General features: G+C 40.3%; 2 protein-coding genes across 6 annotated transcripts in view; both read right to left on the bottom strand.

The window, feature by feature from the left end:
* Window positions 1-1,106: 1,106 nt before the first annotated feature.
* On the bottom strand, window positions 1,107-7,132 carry LOC114797471 (potassium channel, subfamily K, member 17). Its single transcript, XM_028992440.1, has 6 exons — window positions 7,123-7,132; window positions 6,007-6,287; window positions 4,816-4,930; window positions 3,568-3,734; window positions 3,286-3,454; window positions 1,107-2,604 (listed from the first exon to the last, which is right to left on the bottom strand). Exons 1-6 carry the CDS (start codon window positions 7,130-7,132, stop codon window positions 2,336-2,338), a joined length of 1,011 nt encoding a protein of 336 aa, XP_028848273.1. The 3' UTR covers window positions 1,107-2,335.
* Window positions 7,133-10,446: 3,314 nt separating this feature from the next.
* kif6 (kinesin family member 6) overlaps window positions 10,447-17,908 on the bottom strand; it is a 57,128-nt gene continuing 49,666 nt past the window's right edge. For 2 of the 5 annotated variants that reach the window (XM_028992474.1, XM_028992493.1), the window contains 5 exons: window positions 17,390-17,460; window positions 15,758-15,826; window positions 14,177-14,256; window positions 11,217-11,327; window positions 10,447-10,907 (listed from right to left, as the gene is read on the bottom strand). In XM_028992474.1, the coding sequence (XP_028848307.1) occupies window positions 11,266-11,327; window positions 14,177-14,256; window positions 15,758-15,826; window positions 17,390-17,460 (282 nt within the window). In that variant the 3' untranslated portion in view covers window positions 10,447-10,907; window positions 11,217-11,265. Of the gene's footprint in view, window positions 10,908-11,099; window positions 11,353-14,176; window positions 14,257-15,757; window positions 16,126-17,389; window positions 17,461-17,908 lie in introns of those variants that run through there. The other 3 variants (XM_028992483.1, XM_028992475.1, XR_003750955.1) reach the window with 3 other exon arrangements.

The following is a 17,908-nucleotide window of genomic DNA, read 5'->3' as shown; positions in this document are numbered from 1 at the left end:
ACCGATCAAAACCCCCAAACCATAATCGACATCTGATGCGATGTTTCACTGCTAAGTGCACATACCAGACCAGCGGGAGGGTAACAACAGAAATAAAATATTTACATTGGGTTGGGTTGGGATTTGATGACATAAATTAACCAAATGATCCAAACACTGGGTGCTTCGGTATGTCAGTGGGCATTGGTGACCTCAAGCCTCCAGGGTCACTGGCAGAATATGGGTTTGTGTGGGTTTCGGATTTGCTCCCACCATCAAAAGGCATGTCATCGCCGTAGGCGTGACATTGAATGGTGTCTACAACCTTTCGGTGGGCAGGTACAGCCTCTGACACCAGTGGCCTTAGTGTCACTGAAGGAGAATAAGAGAGACCCATCTACAAAACAGGAGCTGACTGACCTCTCTCAACTGAGACTGGATACTTTTATGCAATACCTGGACTTGACATCCCTGAGTGAAGGATGCTGGCTATTGCACAGCTATTCCAAAACAGTTTACAGTGTGGTACAGGCAGACACATAGACTGCTTATTATTTTAAATATAATGCTATATATAACTATTATATAAATAGAATAATTAATTATTAGTCATTATTTGGAGAATTCACAGACAGAGAATTTCGCCCCCTAGTGGTAGCCTTTGAGCTTCATCATGTACTAACGAAGTTAATAAATATATAAAAGTGTACATAAAAAAATGCCAGTTTTCGTGAAATGTATTGTTGTGCATTTTTTAATTTTCACTTTTCAGTTTCTTACTTTTTAGATCAATGTTGAAAGGAGAATATCCTTCTATGGTTGTGGTTTATTCATCAAACTTGTGAAGACATAAGTAAAAAAGAAAAAAACATTTAGCACAGAAAATATTACATGAAAACCAGTTTAATATCGAAATTCTCTTAAAATGCAAAAATACAGGCATGTGTAAAAGCCTGAAAAAGACCACGTTGACAAGAGCAATAATTTGAAACTACTATTGTCATTAAACAGCATAATAATTTCAAATAGAAAAATGTGGTAGTAACCTAGAGGTTAAAACACTTGCCTTTGAACCAGATGACTACAAAAAATGTTCAAGCTTTGCTTACTACCACTGTGTCCCTGAGCTTGACACTTAAGTTGCTCTGGATAAGAGCATCAGCAAAATGTCCTGTAACATAGTTGAATGTTCATTACTACATTTAGTGTTAGGAATATACAATAGCTCCCTCTGCACTCTTCACCGCTCTAAAGGCACATTATTCGAACTGCTTCAGTGGTGATGAGCTCTTTACACAAATCCTCACCTGAAAGCAACATGATGCCCATCATCTATTCAAATCTGGAGCAAGAGACCTTGCAATTCCAACAAAGGTCAATTTAAGGTACGCCTACCTGCACCCTTCCTCTGAGAATGTTACACCCATGCCACAGGGGAACACAACACCACACTTTCAAAAGAATTGCATTGCACAGCATTTGACTTGAAGCAGAAATTGCATTCACACCCAAAGGTTGCTGTATGGCGGATTGCATGTGACTGAATCTAAGCATTTTTTCAGCATTCCAAAACACAAACCCGAGACATGAAAGTGTTGTGGTTAAAAATATAAGCAGACAATAATATATGCTAGCAATATATTGTAATACTAGACATAGAAATTGTGAACAGAAGCCTACCGAAACCGGCAGGTTGTCACATTTTATTTTTATGAACTTTTCAACATGCATTTTACCACGATTCTCTCCCTTCAACTTCACAAATGAATGGGCCATGAAGAGTGGTGTTTTCATAGCCCCCTGTAGCACTGATAACTTGCTGTAAACTTTTCATATTCAAGCATTTTACATTTCTAAGCATAGCCAGCAAATAAGACAAGAAGTGAAATATAACCAGCCGTTTACTAGATCCCAGCAACTCGTAGGTAAGATACTAACTCCCCTACAGGCAGAAATTAGAAGAAGAAAAGACGGGCCATGATGCAGGTCCTGCAGCCCTTGAACTGCACACTGTAGAAGGAAGGCAGTTTAGATGAATGACAACAGTGATATCATAAGCTGTCAATGACACAAATCAACCTCCATCCAGAAAGGCCCCGTGAAATTAAGTAACTGTAATCATGTTGGCATGCAGCATAATTTGAGGTTCTTCTGAAGTCCAATAAAATAAAGTCCACAAAAGATGTTCTTACAATATACTTGATGTTGAATAAAATCCAATCTGGCGTGTTCTGTTTATGATGTCATGGTCTAAATTGGTTTCCAGTCATTCTCATCTCATTAAATGGATACACATTGTTGTTATTAATTAAGTCACCACTAATTAGCATCTATTAAATAGACCACTTTTTAGCTCTTAATTTTGCACGGCCTCCGCGTGCGTTTCTGAAACATGGCTTTCCTGTGTCGTGCCATTTTGCGTCACCTCGGCTTGCTTGTCAGGAAGTTTCTCTTCCTGCAGACTTTGACTTGCATTTTTCCGCCTCTGTTTCAGGTAAGCGTTGAACTCCTCCACCAGCTCTATAGAGTGGTTAATCAGTAGGGCGAGCCAGGCCAGACCAAAAAATATCCAGGCACAAACTATGCCAGCGTACCACTGGGGGTACATGCGGTCTGGGTTGTCATCTACGAGGAATGACATACATGTGCTCAAACACAAAGTGCTCTAATATACTAAACTGAACTATTCATACAACTATTCATCATACATACAAACCAAACAATACTCTTTATATCAGCGACTGGTGTGTGTACTTAACCTATAGTACAGGTCAAAAGTTTGAACACACCTTCTCATTCAAATTGGTAGATTCTCACTGAAGTCATTAAAACTCTGAATGAACACATGTGGAGTTATGTACTTAACAAAAAGTGGACACCTGGGCACCGGACCTGAACCCAGTCGAGATGGTTTGGGGTGAGCTGGACCGCAGAGTGAAAGCAAAGGGGCCAACAAGTGCTAAACACCTCTGGGAAGTCCTTCAAGACTGTTGGATAACCATTTCAGGTTACGACCTCTTGAAGCTCATCGAGAGAATGCCAAGAGTGTGTAAAGCAGTAATCAGAGCAAAGGGCGGCTATTCTGAAGAAACTAGAATATAAAACATGTTTTCAGGTTTTTCACCTACATAACTCCACATGTGTTCATTCATAGTTTTGATGCCAACGTAAATGGTCATGAAAATAAAGAAAACACATTGAATGAGAAGGTGTGTCCAAACTTTTGGATGCACTGTATATTGCGTTGTTTACGTGCTTTAGAGTGTATATCTTGCAAATGTGTATTCATGAAATGCCCGAACCCACCTGCAACAAAGTCTCCAAAGCCGATGGTGCTCAGAGTAATAAAGCAGTAGTAGACAGACTCAGTGTAGGTCCAACCTTCAAACTCTTTAACAACCATCACGGGAGCCACAAAGTACAGAATGAATAACATGATAAAGGACATGGTGTGGATGAAGACCCGCACAATTTTCTGTGTTGAGAAACAAAAAAAAAAGGATCAACAGTACACTAATAATGGAGTTCAAATACAGAGCATTTATATTGCGCAAGTGAAGAAAAGTTTTCCTGGTGAGAGGGACTCACTTTATGGTTCATTCTTCTCACAATAAAGTTACAGATGTTCCGCTCAAACGCCAACATGTATTGGCCGACCTTGTTGAGGACCACCATATTTAGTGGGATTCCAATTAAAGCAAAGAACACACAGAAGATCTGCCCATAAACGGTGACAGGGCTCATGTTTCCATAACCTGTGGCCAAAGAAGACAAGAGTTTCAGTGTTACATCCCTGGACGTATGCTCCCACGTGTTCTGTGTAGCTGGCTGTGTCCTTTTTGTGTCCTGTCTCTTTTAGGTTGACTTCCAACTACAGTTCCACCTACCATCTGCCTATTGGTCACCTCCACTTATATAAAGAGACTTTGGATTGTGTTCGGGAGGTCCCCAGTGTCTGCTAGGCCCTTACTCTTTTGGTAGGTCCCCCAGGGGGGACGAAGATATGCAAGGAGCTCCTTTTTGTTAACTTTTGTGCGTGTTTGAGTTATCCCGCTGGACCATCCCTTCCTTTAGGCTGTTTTAATGTTGGTTAGCTGTGCTGAGTCCGCTGTTTTATTGTACCTGTTAGCTCACTGTCAAAAGCACTGTTTGTATGCTTTGTTTGATATTGTGTGTAACAGTGGACCTCCTCCTCTCCACACCCATGTCGCGTTTCTTAGACCCCTAGACTTAGGAACGTGACATTCAGTTTAGTTTGTATTTGAATGTAGCCCTCACAGATGTATGTCACAGATTTGGGAAGGATTTGTTCTGATGAGACCTGAAAAGAGATTTAAAATGGCTTCTGTTCCACAGATGTTAGATACATGCAATTACATGTCTCACGGTGTAAATCATGTGGAATGCATGGTGGTATATCAGATAACACGATCAGAATAGTATGTTCTCAATGTGTGCATGAACATTTACATTTGCATTTACATTTACAGCATTTATCAGACGCCCTTATCCAGAGCGACTTACAATCAGTAGTTACAGGGACAGTCCCCCTGGAGACACTCAGGGTTAAGTGTGTTTCTCAGGGACACAATGGTAGTAAGTGGTTCATAGGTGATTGTGTTACCCACTAGGCTACAACCACCCATTAAAAACGTTGCAAAATGTACTGACATAAAAAAAAGATATCTATCTATCTATCTATCTATCTATCTATCTATCTATATATATATATTTATTTATTTATTTATTTACATTGGGCTGCCCAGGTAATAATGAAGCACATGAAGTCGTGGCCCCTTAAATTAATTCAAGTAAATTCTTTCGGTTATAGCTTACCTATAGTGGTGACCACGGTTGCAGCAAACACAGAGGAGCTGGTGAATTTCCAGAAGCCATCAGAGGTGGAGTTCGTTTTCAGACTCAGTCCTCGTCTAGACGCTGCCAGTACCCACTGCGCAAGACAAGTGAAACGACTCTCTAATGTATGTGTTGTGTATGCATAAAACGCATTGGTTCTGATTAATGTCACCTACACAAATAAAATAATTAATCATAAAATCTCTACATGCTTTCACGGAAATAGTATTTTAGTGAACAAGTAAAACAACAATAAAAATGGTTTGTTACATGCAACTTAAACAAAGGCCCAATACACAATGCAGACGCTCACACCATCATGATTGAGAAAAGTATTGTGCTCAACTCAATGAAATCTTCTATTTATCGGCTTGAATGGAGTATTTTGAGGTGTGCTTTGGAGTACTACGTTTTTTAAAAGAAATTTCTTCCAATGAAATGTTCTCAGTGCAACAAGCAAGAATAAGCATGATTGAACCCCTCCTTTCCTAGTAGCTGGAAAGTTGCCCATTTCCTGGAATTTGGCACTGTTTGTTCTCTGGGTCGACTTGACTGCCACTATTCTTATTAACTGCCAGGGAGTTGCTTGGCTGCTGGTTTTTAAGGATAAGCTTCATGGGACCGAGAATTTAGACAGCTGAGATATAAGATAATTACAGTAAGTTAACAGGTACAATTTACACGAGAACTCAATTGTATTGGGGTGCCCAAACGTTTGCATGATGTTATTTTCATGACAAATAATACCCATTACAAAGGGTGCCCAAACATATGCATTCTTCTGTAAACTTACACATGCAAACTATAGAGCACACATCATTTGCTTATGGTCTTGCTGCATGTTGGATTTCACCGACAGTATTCCTCTGGTTAAATTAATGCATATTTAAAATAGTTTAAATATCTTTAAAATATCGACAATTCGAAACACAACTTTCAAATGCCGTTGCAATCCTCCATGTCCCAGTTTGTTTGGATTTCAAATCTAGCCGAGACTTTGCCAATTTTTTATTAACTACTATACTGACATGAATTACCAGTGGAATCTTTTATTCCCATTTTTACATCTGTGTATGTATATGTGTGTGTGTGTGTGTGTGTGTGTGTGTGTATGTGTGTGTGTGTGTGTGTGATGTCTAAGACCAGGTCTACCTATAGGCATTCCCTTACCGCAGCTACTTCCTCCAGTTTCTCTGCTGTCAGACAGGGGAGTTCATTAAGAAATGCATTCCTCTCCTCCTTGATGTCAGCCAGGACCTGCTGCACCATGTCCCCCTCCAATTTCCAGAAGACAGCCCCACCAATAAACACATAGGCCACGTACACAGTTCCCAGAAGAAAGATTGAGGACAGTTTGGCCAGCAAGGTCATGGCGAGGAATCTGCTGTGGAGAACAACTCTGCTCCTTGGACGCCAGTCTTGGGACTTTCTCCTCCTCTCTACGGTGGCAGCTGTGAAGATGGCAAGTGGTCAGGCAGAGGTTGCGCTGAGCAACAGGCAAATCAACCTCAACCTGGCCACACTCTTCTTTCAGCAGGACATGCAAATGCAATCGCTCAAAGCACCATAATGCCAGACAGGAGAAAGAGAGTGATCATCTTGCTCTCTTACACCATTCATGCACCATCTCTCTCTTTGCAGGGAGAAGTGAACAGAATTTTAATGGTTAAGTGACATCACCTATAAATAATAAACTAAATGTACTCAATAAACAAATAAAGCTTTAGGTACATTTATATCTAAACATGCCATATTATACACACTAACCATCTATTGAGTTAAAATTATCACAACATGCCAGTGTAGTCAAATAAACTTGGCAGTATAAACACTTTCAACACATGCTGAACACACACACCTCCCCAGTGGCAAAAACAAATTCTCCAAATTTAAATATCACAGATGCTTTAGATTCCACAAGAAGAAATCCCAAACTTTTTGCATTTGTTTAGTTGCTAAGTTGTTATTTGGTGACGATTAAAGCCATCCTTTTAAAGGCCATAGCTTCATATAGCATAGTGTATTATTCAACAATTGGTCACATGACAATATAGAAATTAAATGCAAACATTATTTAAAATGGGAGGACGGCAAAATGTCAGTCTCAACAACTGTTCATGTGTATTGGAAACAAAACTCACAAAACTAAAGTCACAAAACTAAATAAAAGATTTTATTTATTGAATTTTTGAACAGAAACCTATAAATTTTAACAACTCCATTCAGGATAAATTGAGAAGAATTATCACTTTACAAACTTAATATTGGCCTTTATATATTTCATACCATCAGTCATTTGTTGAAAGAAGGGAAAGTGAAGTGATTGTCATTGTGAAACAGTGGACCTCCTCCTGTCCACACCCATGTCACGTTTCTTAGACCCCTAGACTTAGGAACGTGACATTCAGTTTAGTTTGTATTTGAATGTAGCCCTCACAGATGTATGTCACAGATTTGGGAAGGATTTGTTCTGATGAGACCTGAAAAGAGATTTAAAATGGCTTCTGTTCCACAGATAGATACATGCAATTACATGTCTCACGGTGTAAATCATGTGGAATGCATGGTGGTATATCAGATAACACGATCAGAATAGTATGTTCTCAATGTGTGCATGAACATTTACATTTACAGCATTTATCAGACGCCCTTATCCAGAGCGACTTACAATCAGTAGTTACAGGGACAGTCCCCCTGGAGACACTCAGGGTTAAGCGTGTTTCTCAGGGACACAATGGTAGTAAGTGGTTCATAGGTGATTGTGTTACCCACTAGGCTACTACCACCCATTAAAAACTTTGCAAAATGTACTGACATAATAAAATATATATATATATTTTTTTTTTAATTGGGCTGCCCAGGTAATAATGGAGCATATGAAGTCGTGGCCCCTTGAATTAATTCAAGTAAATTCTTTCGGTTTTAGCTTACCTATAGTGGTGACCACGGTTGCAGCAGACACAGAGGAGCTGGTGAATTTCCAGAAGCCATCAGAGGTGGAGTTCGTTTTCAGACTCAGTCCTCGTCTAGATGCTGCCAGTACCCACTGCGCAAGACAAGTGAAAGTGATTGCCATTGTGAAACACTGCAGCACAACAAAATGAGTCCTCTGCTTTTATCCATCGCCCTTAGTGAGCAGTGGGCAACCATGACAGGCGTACAGTACAGTACAGAAGTACAGAACAGTGATGATCCATCATCATGTCAAGTTAGCAATGATGCCCCTGCAGTCCGCTGAGCTGGCTGCTCAGCATCATTTGTGGATCTCTGTGACGGATGCGTGAACCCAAGAAAGTGCTCCAGAATTCTGGCACCTACACTCAAGAGAAGTGCAATCCATGCCAGGCCAAAATGGCTCCAGGCACCACCTGGAGATGCTAGGATCCCTTCATCAGCCTCTTAGCTATTGCATAATCACCAAAGCCAATGCTGAGAGTCATGAAGGCATGGCAAATTCTTCTCTGTATGGGACAACCAAGAACAGCATACTTCCCACAAGGAACAAAGCTAGAGCCAGCGCCTCAACAAATCTCTGGAAGAACAGAAACTCAACTAGTTCCACGTTGTAATTTATCTTTACACACGCCTATTCATAACATTAAAAATATGTGGCACTGTGACCATGCCCCATCCCATGCTTTGGTGGAGGGTGAGGTTCAAATGGTTCAGGAAGGCAAGAGTGAGGGAGATCCCAGTATAGAACACACAGAAGACAGGTGAGAGGCCCTCAGTCAACCAGTATTGTTTATCATATACAACTGTGGCTCAATTAATTCTATTATATATAAAGAAATTTGAAGAAATTTTGGACCACTGAGAAATTACATTTTCAGAAAATGAAAGGGAGCACTGAAGCTGGGACCTAATACAGTTTCCCAACATAACTAAATAACCAGTCTGAGCACACATACCTGTACGGGTAACAAATGTACCAGCAAAGAAGAAGGGGCTGCTGATGTCCCAGTTGGTGGCACTGGTGGAATTTCCTCATGGGTGGACTCCATTCTCCCACGCATCCAAAATAACCTTCAGAAAGAAGAAGTGCTCAAATTAGATAAAAGAAAAATGCACTAAATATACATAACATTTAAAGTTGAGAGGCCAACATTATTTCAATAAATACAAACTTAATATTATACATAAACACACAACCATGCATGCATTGTATATATTTATTTTATATGTACGTAAAACGCTTCATACATCTGATAATAGCTAATTATGGGTGGTCAGGCTCGAAGTGCTGCTGCCCTCCCTGACTCCCTCAGTGTATCACAGTCTACAGATTTTTAGTAGAAGAAATAACTGTTGATTTTTTTTTTTTTATGTTTTCATGTCATTTGTTATCATTTGTTACTTTTATTATCTAGCATTTTTGTTTTTCAGTTGAAAATGTAAAATGTGATTATTATTATTATTATTAATGAACAATTATAAGGAAATTTTGTTCACGTGTTAATTGGTATTTTTTAAATATTTAAACTCATAATGAGCCCCACTGTATATGGTTGCTGAAGCACAGTGGAGAACATTATTGATTGATTTAAGCCTGTTTAAACAAATCAATTTCTTGATTTTTCTGTCACCAATCTTTCAATCGCTCCAGGCATCCAGGCAGGTGTAGTTGTCTAGAAAGTTCAGTTTTTCCATCAGGAGATGGTCGCCTCTTCCAGCATCTGGAAGATGGTGGCACCGAATAGCTGGTAGGTAAAATGGACAAGGACCAGCAAGGCTGTGCAGCTCAGTCGAAAATCCGACAACCCGAAGGTGCGGCATCACGTCAAGATGCTGTCTCAATTACATCTTAAAAATAAAAAAGTCAAGACAGGAGTATGCAACCCACCGTGAACAAGACAACTTGGCCCTATTCAGAATAATACAATTTTTATCTGAAGTAAACGAAGTAGCAAGAAAAAGGTCCTCCTCAGTGTGAAGAGGTCTTAGGAGATGTTACCCTGCTTCCTCATGGTGTACTTTCATGGTGTACCTCACTGAAGGTTAATATTTGACGTGCTGCCTTGGCCAGATCACTCACACACACAGGGGCAGTGGTGGCCTAGTGGTTAAGGAATCGGCCCTGTAATCAGAAGGTTGCCGGTTCAAATCCCGATCCGCCAAAGTGCCAAAGCAAAACACCGTCCCCACACACTGCTCCCTGGGCACCTGTCATGGCTGCCCCCTGCTCGCCAAGAGTGATAGGCTAAATGCAAAGGAAACATTTCTTTGTGCCCACAGTGTGCTGTGCTGCAGTGTATGACAATGACTTCACCTTCACAAAAATTTATGAAATTTTATGTGTGTGCATAAATATTTGGAGGACAGATATGTCATCTTAACTTTGTGGAATTTCAAAGCAAGACCAAAAGCACCATGGGTGAAGACTAGTTACTCCTACATGCAAATAAGTACTGCTGCTAGATTCTCAAACAAATCTATTCAAGCCATGCAAAAAATGCAGTCGAGACATCTTTCTAAAGCTGGAGGACATATTATCACTTCCCGATGCAATTATATCTGAACAGCAGATTAAGTGCTTCTTCTGAACCAAACAATGTGATCAGTAAACAATCATGAGTTTAAAAGACATGTTCAAGTGAGAAACAACATGTAGAACATGAACTGATAAAGACTTTAATAGGTTTAAAGTAAAGCATTCAATTAAACATGTTGCTTCAAAAAGACATACAAACAAAGAGACACATAGTTTCACAACACACACAGCACCCAATGGGACTGGATAGCACTTCAGTGTCTTGCAAAAACATTTGCTCAGATCAAAGACATCTTGTCTGTTACGCTGCTTTACACTGCTTCATCTTTACGCTGCTTCATGTTGAGAGCAGGGTCTGGGCATTTATTTCCATGAGCAGCCAGCGACCAATGTCATACAATCACATAAAAATTTACAGACAGCCCCACATGTTTGACATTTTCTCCCTTCCTAGTGTATAGTTTTGACTAATGTGCTTTAAGAGCTGCAACATCTCCTAATGAAACCAGGAGATGGTGGTATGAAAGGGCTGTTGCAGCACTCCACAGTATCTCTTCGCAGGATCATCTTTGCACTTGCCCTAAAAATGCAAAAAAAAAAAAAAAAAAAGATATATATATATACAGTACAGGCCAAAAGTTTGGACACACCTTCTCATTCAATATGTTTTCTTTATTTTGATGACCATTTACATTGGTAGATTCTCACTGAAGGCATCAAAACTATGAATGAACACATGTGGAGTTATGTACTTAAACATAGATGACATGTTTTCAGTTATTTCATCTTTTTTTGTTATCTATAAATACATTTTACACTTAATCAAAATCCAAATACACATTATGTGAATAAATTTAAAAACACTCAAGTGGCATGTGTAAGATCGAACCCGTCTGTGATGCCTTGCACCCCCCTGCAAACTACTGATCATTGAATCATCACGTGCTACACCTGTTTCTCCCAGGTTGATGATGAAATGGCCATGCCCAAGGGCTGTCATCTGCAGAAATTCTCAGGTAATTCAGCTGCAGTTTGGTATATTAGGCAAGGGGAAGGCATGGAATATAGAAAGACTGTTGACAGGTTTGTAGATTGGTATGAATTGAATCATTTACAACTTAATATCAGCAAGTCAAAAGAACTGGTACTGGACTACAGGCAATCATGAAAAATACACTCTATAGTCTAGTGACTGTGCTGGAATAAAAAGTGATGTGAAGTGATTGTCATTGTGAAACACTGCAGCAGTGTATGGGGACGGTGGTTTGCTTAGTGACACCTCAGTGGCACCTTGGCGGTTCAGGATTCAAACCGGCAGCCTTCTGATTAGGGGGTCGCTTCTTTAACCACTAGGCCACCACTAACGCTACCATTACCCCAATAATATGCACAATCATCAACTTTAAACAACAATGTTATACCAACACGTTCAACATACCTATATATTTACCAGAAAATATTACACATTAATTTCTCAATGTGCAATAATTCAGGGTGCAATATGCTCCTCATTTAAAAATATATTTTCATTAAAAATATTTTTATTCAAAAAATATATTATTCTGAGATTGCGGTGACCAATGAACCCTGACCAAATGGGTCAAGCATGAGGCGTTGCTGTGGGTGACCTCTCTCATCGCTCAGGTCAACCCAGCGCTTAGGTTCTACAAGGCCTTTGACATAGGGGTGTTGAAATTAATCTCAAAATAATTTCATTGCGATGCACAGCATAATCAATAATATTATAATGACATTGCTTGGTGGTTTTCTGGCGGTCAAGGAGTAGTGCCTGTGGCGTTGCCTGACCAGAGTACAGCACCGCTCCAGGTTGGAGTAAGGCCTCGTCCACACTAAGCACAAAAACAGTCAGTGTTCACCTGATACAACAAGCGGCAGAAAAATGCCTGCTTCAGGGGTTCGTATGAACGAGCTCTAAACTCACATCTCACTGATGTGTTTGAAAACACAAAACATTTACAGCATTTATCAGACAGCATTATCCAGAGCGGCTTACAATCAGTAGTTACAGGGACAGTCCCCCCCTGGAGCAGGGTAGGGTTAAGTGTCTTGCTCAGGGACACAATGGTAGTAAGTGGGATTTGAACCTGGGTTTTCTGGTTCATAGGCGAGTGTGTTACCCACTAGGCTACTACCACCCTACCTTGGCTACCCTACCTTGGTTACCTTGGCTTTGAGCCTATGCACTCCAAACTCTGAGTTGGTAGTATATTGCCATATATGCGTGTGTGTGTGTGTGTGCGGCCAAGAGAATGGCTTACAAGCTAATTAAACATTGGGGAAAATAATCACCACACTCCCTGTGATTACAATACCTGGTAAAAGACTCTCAGCAAACAAATTAACAATATCATCATTAAAGTGTCTGTTTTCTTCCTTCAACTTGTCCTCTTAGGGGTCACCACAGCAAATCAAACAGTCTGGCTGTCCGCACAATTGGCAAACACCAGATGCCCTTCCTGATGCAGCACTCCCCATTTACCCCGAAATACACTGTGCTTACTACTCATGTTGTGACTTGAAGTATTTACACCCTGCACAAACTAAACAAAAAAAAGTTCTGTTGATGTGACCAAATCTAATCTGAACCATTTCTTGATTTTTGACTTATGGGTCCAAATCGGTCCCATTATCTAGTACACAGATGAAAGGTTAATTGATGAAAGCACCATGACATGACTGCATTGTGAAATTTACTGAGATCTTTATAAGGTCATTGCATAGTATTCATCTTAAAATGACCTCTGGCAACAGCAAGGTGTCCGTTTTTGACACATTTCACCTTTGCAGCATGAAATGAAGAGGTGAATGTTGATAGATGAACACTTAAGTCAACACGGTGACTCTCCAGTATTTGGGAAATGTATGGCAGCATTACTGGAATGGCTGTTTGGAACACAGACACACCTTCAACCCCTGATGCCAATCAAGACATTTTCTGCAGGCAAGGTTCTAGAAATGGAAGGGTGTGATAAAGAGGACCGGGTGAACAGAGAGCGAGGGCGGAGTATGATGATGCCAACAAGACCACAGGTTTGCTTAATTTACATATGACACACTGTCAACTGCTCATCTTAAGTCTGCTTCCATCAGGTTTTTCAGCAATTGACCACCAGAAGGCAGTCTTTCACAGTTTTTATCTGTATCCTCCTTTCAAAACGGGGCCTTTGAGGCCAAATCTAGGTCTGGATCTCAACCCATCTCAGATATGGCCAACTGACACATAAAGCTACAGAAAAATCTTTCCTTTCAAATAACAATTGTGTAAACTATGTAAATTATCAATTTAGTGTGATCTGAGTGAATTTGTCAAGGACTAGTCTCCAAAACTGCAGATCTAGTGGGATGTTGACAATTAGAATCAACAAGAGTGAAAACTGGTGATCCAGGCTTATTCATTTATGTGGATAGTGAAGGCTAGACTGTAACACAATATGATGAAAAACCTAATTTTGGTTTTGATGAAAACGTGTCAGAACACACAATGTATCACAACATGCTGTTAATGGGACTGGTTGTAACCATTGCTTACATTTGTAGATCATTATTCAAATAGAAATATGATGTTTCATATTCAGTTTATCAGTAAATCTAAAATATGTGGGGCAGTGATGGCCTAGCGGGTTCAAATCCCAAACCGCCAAGGTGCCACTGAGGTAACGTTGATCAAAGCACCGTCCCCACACTGCTCCCCGGGCACCTTTCATGGCTGCCCACTGCTCACTAAGGTGATGGTTAAAAGCAGAGGACACATTTCGCTTGCTGTGTGCTGTGCTGCAGTGTTTCACAATGAGAACCACTTCACGTTCACTTGTGTGTGTTGTCCTGTACCAATTTTGTTGAGTATGTTCTGTCGGGCTTTGATGAAGGCCAGTAGGTCAGCATCTACTTGCGGATGGAGACCTGATTCTCTGAAACACACACACACACACAGTTATTACACCAAAATGCACAATTTCTGAACTGAATCGTGCTAAACTGGGTAATGACAGACAATGATTGGGTAATGATGAAAATGTTTAATACAAATGATACATGAGAAGGGTGCAGCACCTGTTAGGGTAAAAGCTACTGGGTCAGGTCAAGAGAACACTGAGGACCATCCAACACATTCCCAACACCTTCATCTCTAGCAAATCCTTTTCAGCTTAAACCCAACAGCATTTATGACTCCTCTGCCATGACAGAAAGGCCTTTCTCTTTTGCTCTCGCAAAATACACTAGTGGAATATTCCCTCCATTTCAATCTATGCACTTACAACCACAAAGATTTTCCTGAAGAGAACTGATGAGTTTTCTTGCTGATCGTTCTAGTTGAACTTAGACCACTGCAAGGTTTATATAATCAGCTCATGCTTCCTAAAGCTGCTGTTATATTTCACAGCAAGACAATGTATACTGAGTGGTCTGCCACATAATAACTGGGCGCTTTTGCAGAGAAAAGACAGCTTACAATAAATGACAATGGAATGTAAACCAGTGTTCGGTCTAGACGGGGGCTTCTGGCGTCAGCACCAAAACTATGTCACCACCACGCCAACTATTATTCATAGAAAGTGACACCTAATGAACCGGCACCAGCTTCAGAACAGAAACCCTAATGGGTGAAGAGGAAACTGTTATATATCAGGCTGATGATATCAGGCTTCTTATAATAAGATGAATTATTAAAATATTAATAATAAAATGTCTACATGTTTTTAAAAAACAAGAAGACTGAGGACCAGGAAATGTTGCCAGGAAATAAAAGGGGAATGGTTGGTGACACTGAACACATTTTATAAGTGGTCGGAAACTTGTAAATAACTCATGAAAGAATAAAGTTACATTAAAAAGCACACCATTGTTTTTCTTGTGAAATTACCAATAAATTTGATGTGTCACATGACCCTCTTCCTATTTAAAAAACAAAAGTTGGATCCAATGGCCGACTTCAAAATGGTCACAATGGTCACCACCCATCTTGAAAAGTTTGCCCCCTCACATATACTAATGTGCCACAAACAGGATGTTAATATCACCAACCATTCCCATTTTATTAAGGTGTATCCATATAAATGGCCCACCCTGTACAATAACTCAGTATAATAAGACAGTACAACAGTATAAGTATTCAACAATTGTTGTACAGCTGATTTTTGTTTGCAGCTCCAAGGCAAGAGTGTCTTGTGTGACGCTCCGACAACAACAGCGGCACTTTCCAAACCACAGTCTGCTGCGGTTACAGTGGAACTGCTCCTGATTCAGAGATTGTGGCCATGATCCTCCCCAATGACAGTTGTGCCTGCCTTCTAGAACTGCTAGAACTGGTGCATCCACAAAGAAACCCATGTCTAGACAATAATATCCATTAAACAAAAGACATTTTGCTCTGCATTCACTGTACCCAAAAACCATACCGAAAACTATTACCTGAGGTTCAACAAGGGTGATGCACTTAGTTCATGTTCCTTCTTTATCATGCGAGTTGAAACAGTGTCCCTGAGAAGAGAGATGATATCTATCATTTAAAATGCAAGAGCATTAGACATATATTTTAGTTTTCTGATTATACATTATACAAATATGAGTGTGCAGTAAAATCTTGGCCGGTACTACATATAAAGCGACTGGTTCCAGATGAATCAGTCTGCTCTTCATCCACCGATGGTATTTCTCATGGCCTTTCAATCATCATCTTAATGGAACAATTCAGCGCTTTACAACATATTTGAATTTAAAATTGTCAGTTTTGTGGACTGTGAAATGGAGCTGCAGCTTGGCAGGCCAGGCTGGAATCCCTGTACACAGAGAGGCAGAATATTCATTGCTATACAGATGTCTACCACATTTACGCACAAACGCTAACCCACGGCATCCTCTAAGGGGCGCAAGTGCACTAAAAGTCCAGCCCCATTCAGCTGTTAACAGACTTTCAATCACAAACACAGGCAGACCCAGTAGTAAAGGTCAGGCTCCTTTAACTTCAAAGAAATTTTTATATATTTTCTCATGTCACCAAATGACTTCAGAGACCGTTAAATCATTTGTAAACATAGAAAGGGTGATAACATCTCCATTTGGGATTGTGTGTGTGTCCCAGTGGCTCGGCTGGTGCTAATGCCCTTATCTTGCCTGGATGTTTTGTTTGCAAAATGGCTTCAATAAAACAATTATGTGGTAACAGAGATGTGACACGTGATGAATGGCAGTATTAGATGACATTTCATGTTACATGTGAAAGTGAAGTGAAAGTGAAACACTGCAGCACAGCACGCGGTGACACAACACAATGTGTTCTCTACTTTTAACCATCACCCCTGGTGAGCAGTGGGCAGCCATGACAGGCGCCCGGTGAGCAGTGTGTGGGGACAGTGCTTGTCGGATCGAGATTCAATATTATAATTTGTTTCTTTCTCCTGATCTATGTTTGAATGTAAAACGTAACTGGTATAACTTTCTCTGCCCACTTTATCATGATCATTTGTTCTTCCACTGTATAAACATGGAGCCTGTTCTTTACTATGTAAATCAAGTAAAACCAAGTAAATCTTGCCCAGAACTCAACAGTTATTCAGAGGTCATCATCGGTCCCTCCATTCAGGACCCGTCCCTCTCAAGAACCAGGAAATGTCAGGGAAATCGTCAGAGATCCCTTACACTCTGGACACAGACTTGTTGACCTGCTGCCCTCTGGCAGATGATATATAAGCCTGCAGACTACGACCAGCCGACACGGGAACAGTTGCTTTCCCTTCATCATCACCCCCCTAAACAAATGAACTGTCACACTGCTAAACATCTACAGCATTGCAACTGCACTCTATGTACATTTGTTTTATTTCTCTAATCTATGTATTTCTCTGTATATAGGATTTTGATATATTCTTGTTGATGATTTGACACTGTTGTGCTTGAGAGACACCACCAATTGGAATCAAATTCCATGTATATGTTCGCTCACATACTTGCCCAGTAAACGCGATTCTGATTCTGAAAGATTATTCTTTACATTATTCTGTCTGTGCACAACACTATTAGATGAAAAATAGCCAGGAGAGTCACCTTATTGCCATAGGCCTGGATAGGGTTGGGGTCCTGGTTGGAGCTGCTGAAGTCTCTTCTGGCACTGAGCGCTAATAACAATATCAAAGGCACAGCAACACAGTTACTTTCCATGTAGGTCACATTTTCCTAAGCAATGTGTAAACCAAAAAAGAACATTTCCTGACAATGAGGATTGCTTTTAAGCAAACAAACAAGAGTTTGATGTCGGTGTCTTATGTTTGCAGTTACTGTCCATAAATATTTTAAGGCATATTAAAGAACTAATGAAGCAAAGTCTATCAAAAAATGCTCTTCCCAAGTGTAATAAGAATCGAAAACAGAACGGCCCAGTCAACATGAAGGGCAGTTTTTTTTTTTTTTTATGCGGATGTGATTCAGAAATAGATTCCCGGTCTAAGCTGTGCTGCACAGCTGCTCATCCGCCTGAATGTAAGTCCATATTTCCTATTAACAAGATCAAAACCCGCGTCTGGACAGTCTGTCTGCTGATCAGATGGACTTTCATAACATGAGCAG

This window comes from Denticeps clupeoides, chromosome 1, assembly GCF_900700375.1.
Source record: "Denticeps clupeoides chromosome 1, fDenClu1.1, whole genome shotgun sequence".
In the NCBI taxonomy this organism is placed as follows: domain Eukaryota; kingdom Metazoa; phylum Chordata; class Actinopteri; order Clupeiformes; family Denticipitidae; genus Denticeps; species Denticeps clupeoides.
Note: the sequence above shows the minus strand (reverse complement) of the source record. Positions and strands in the feature narration are given on the sequence as shown.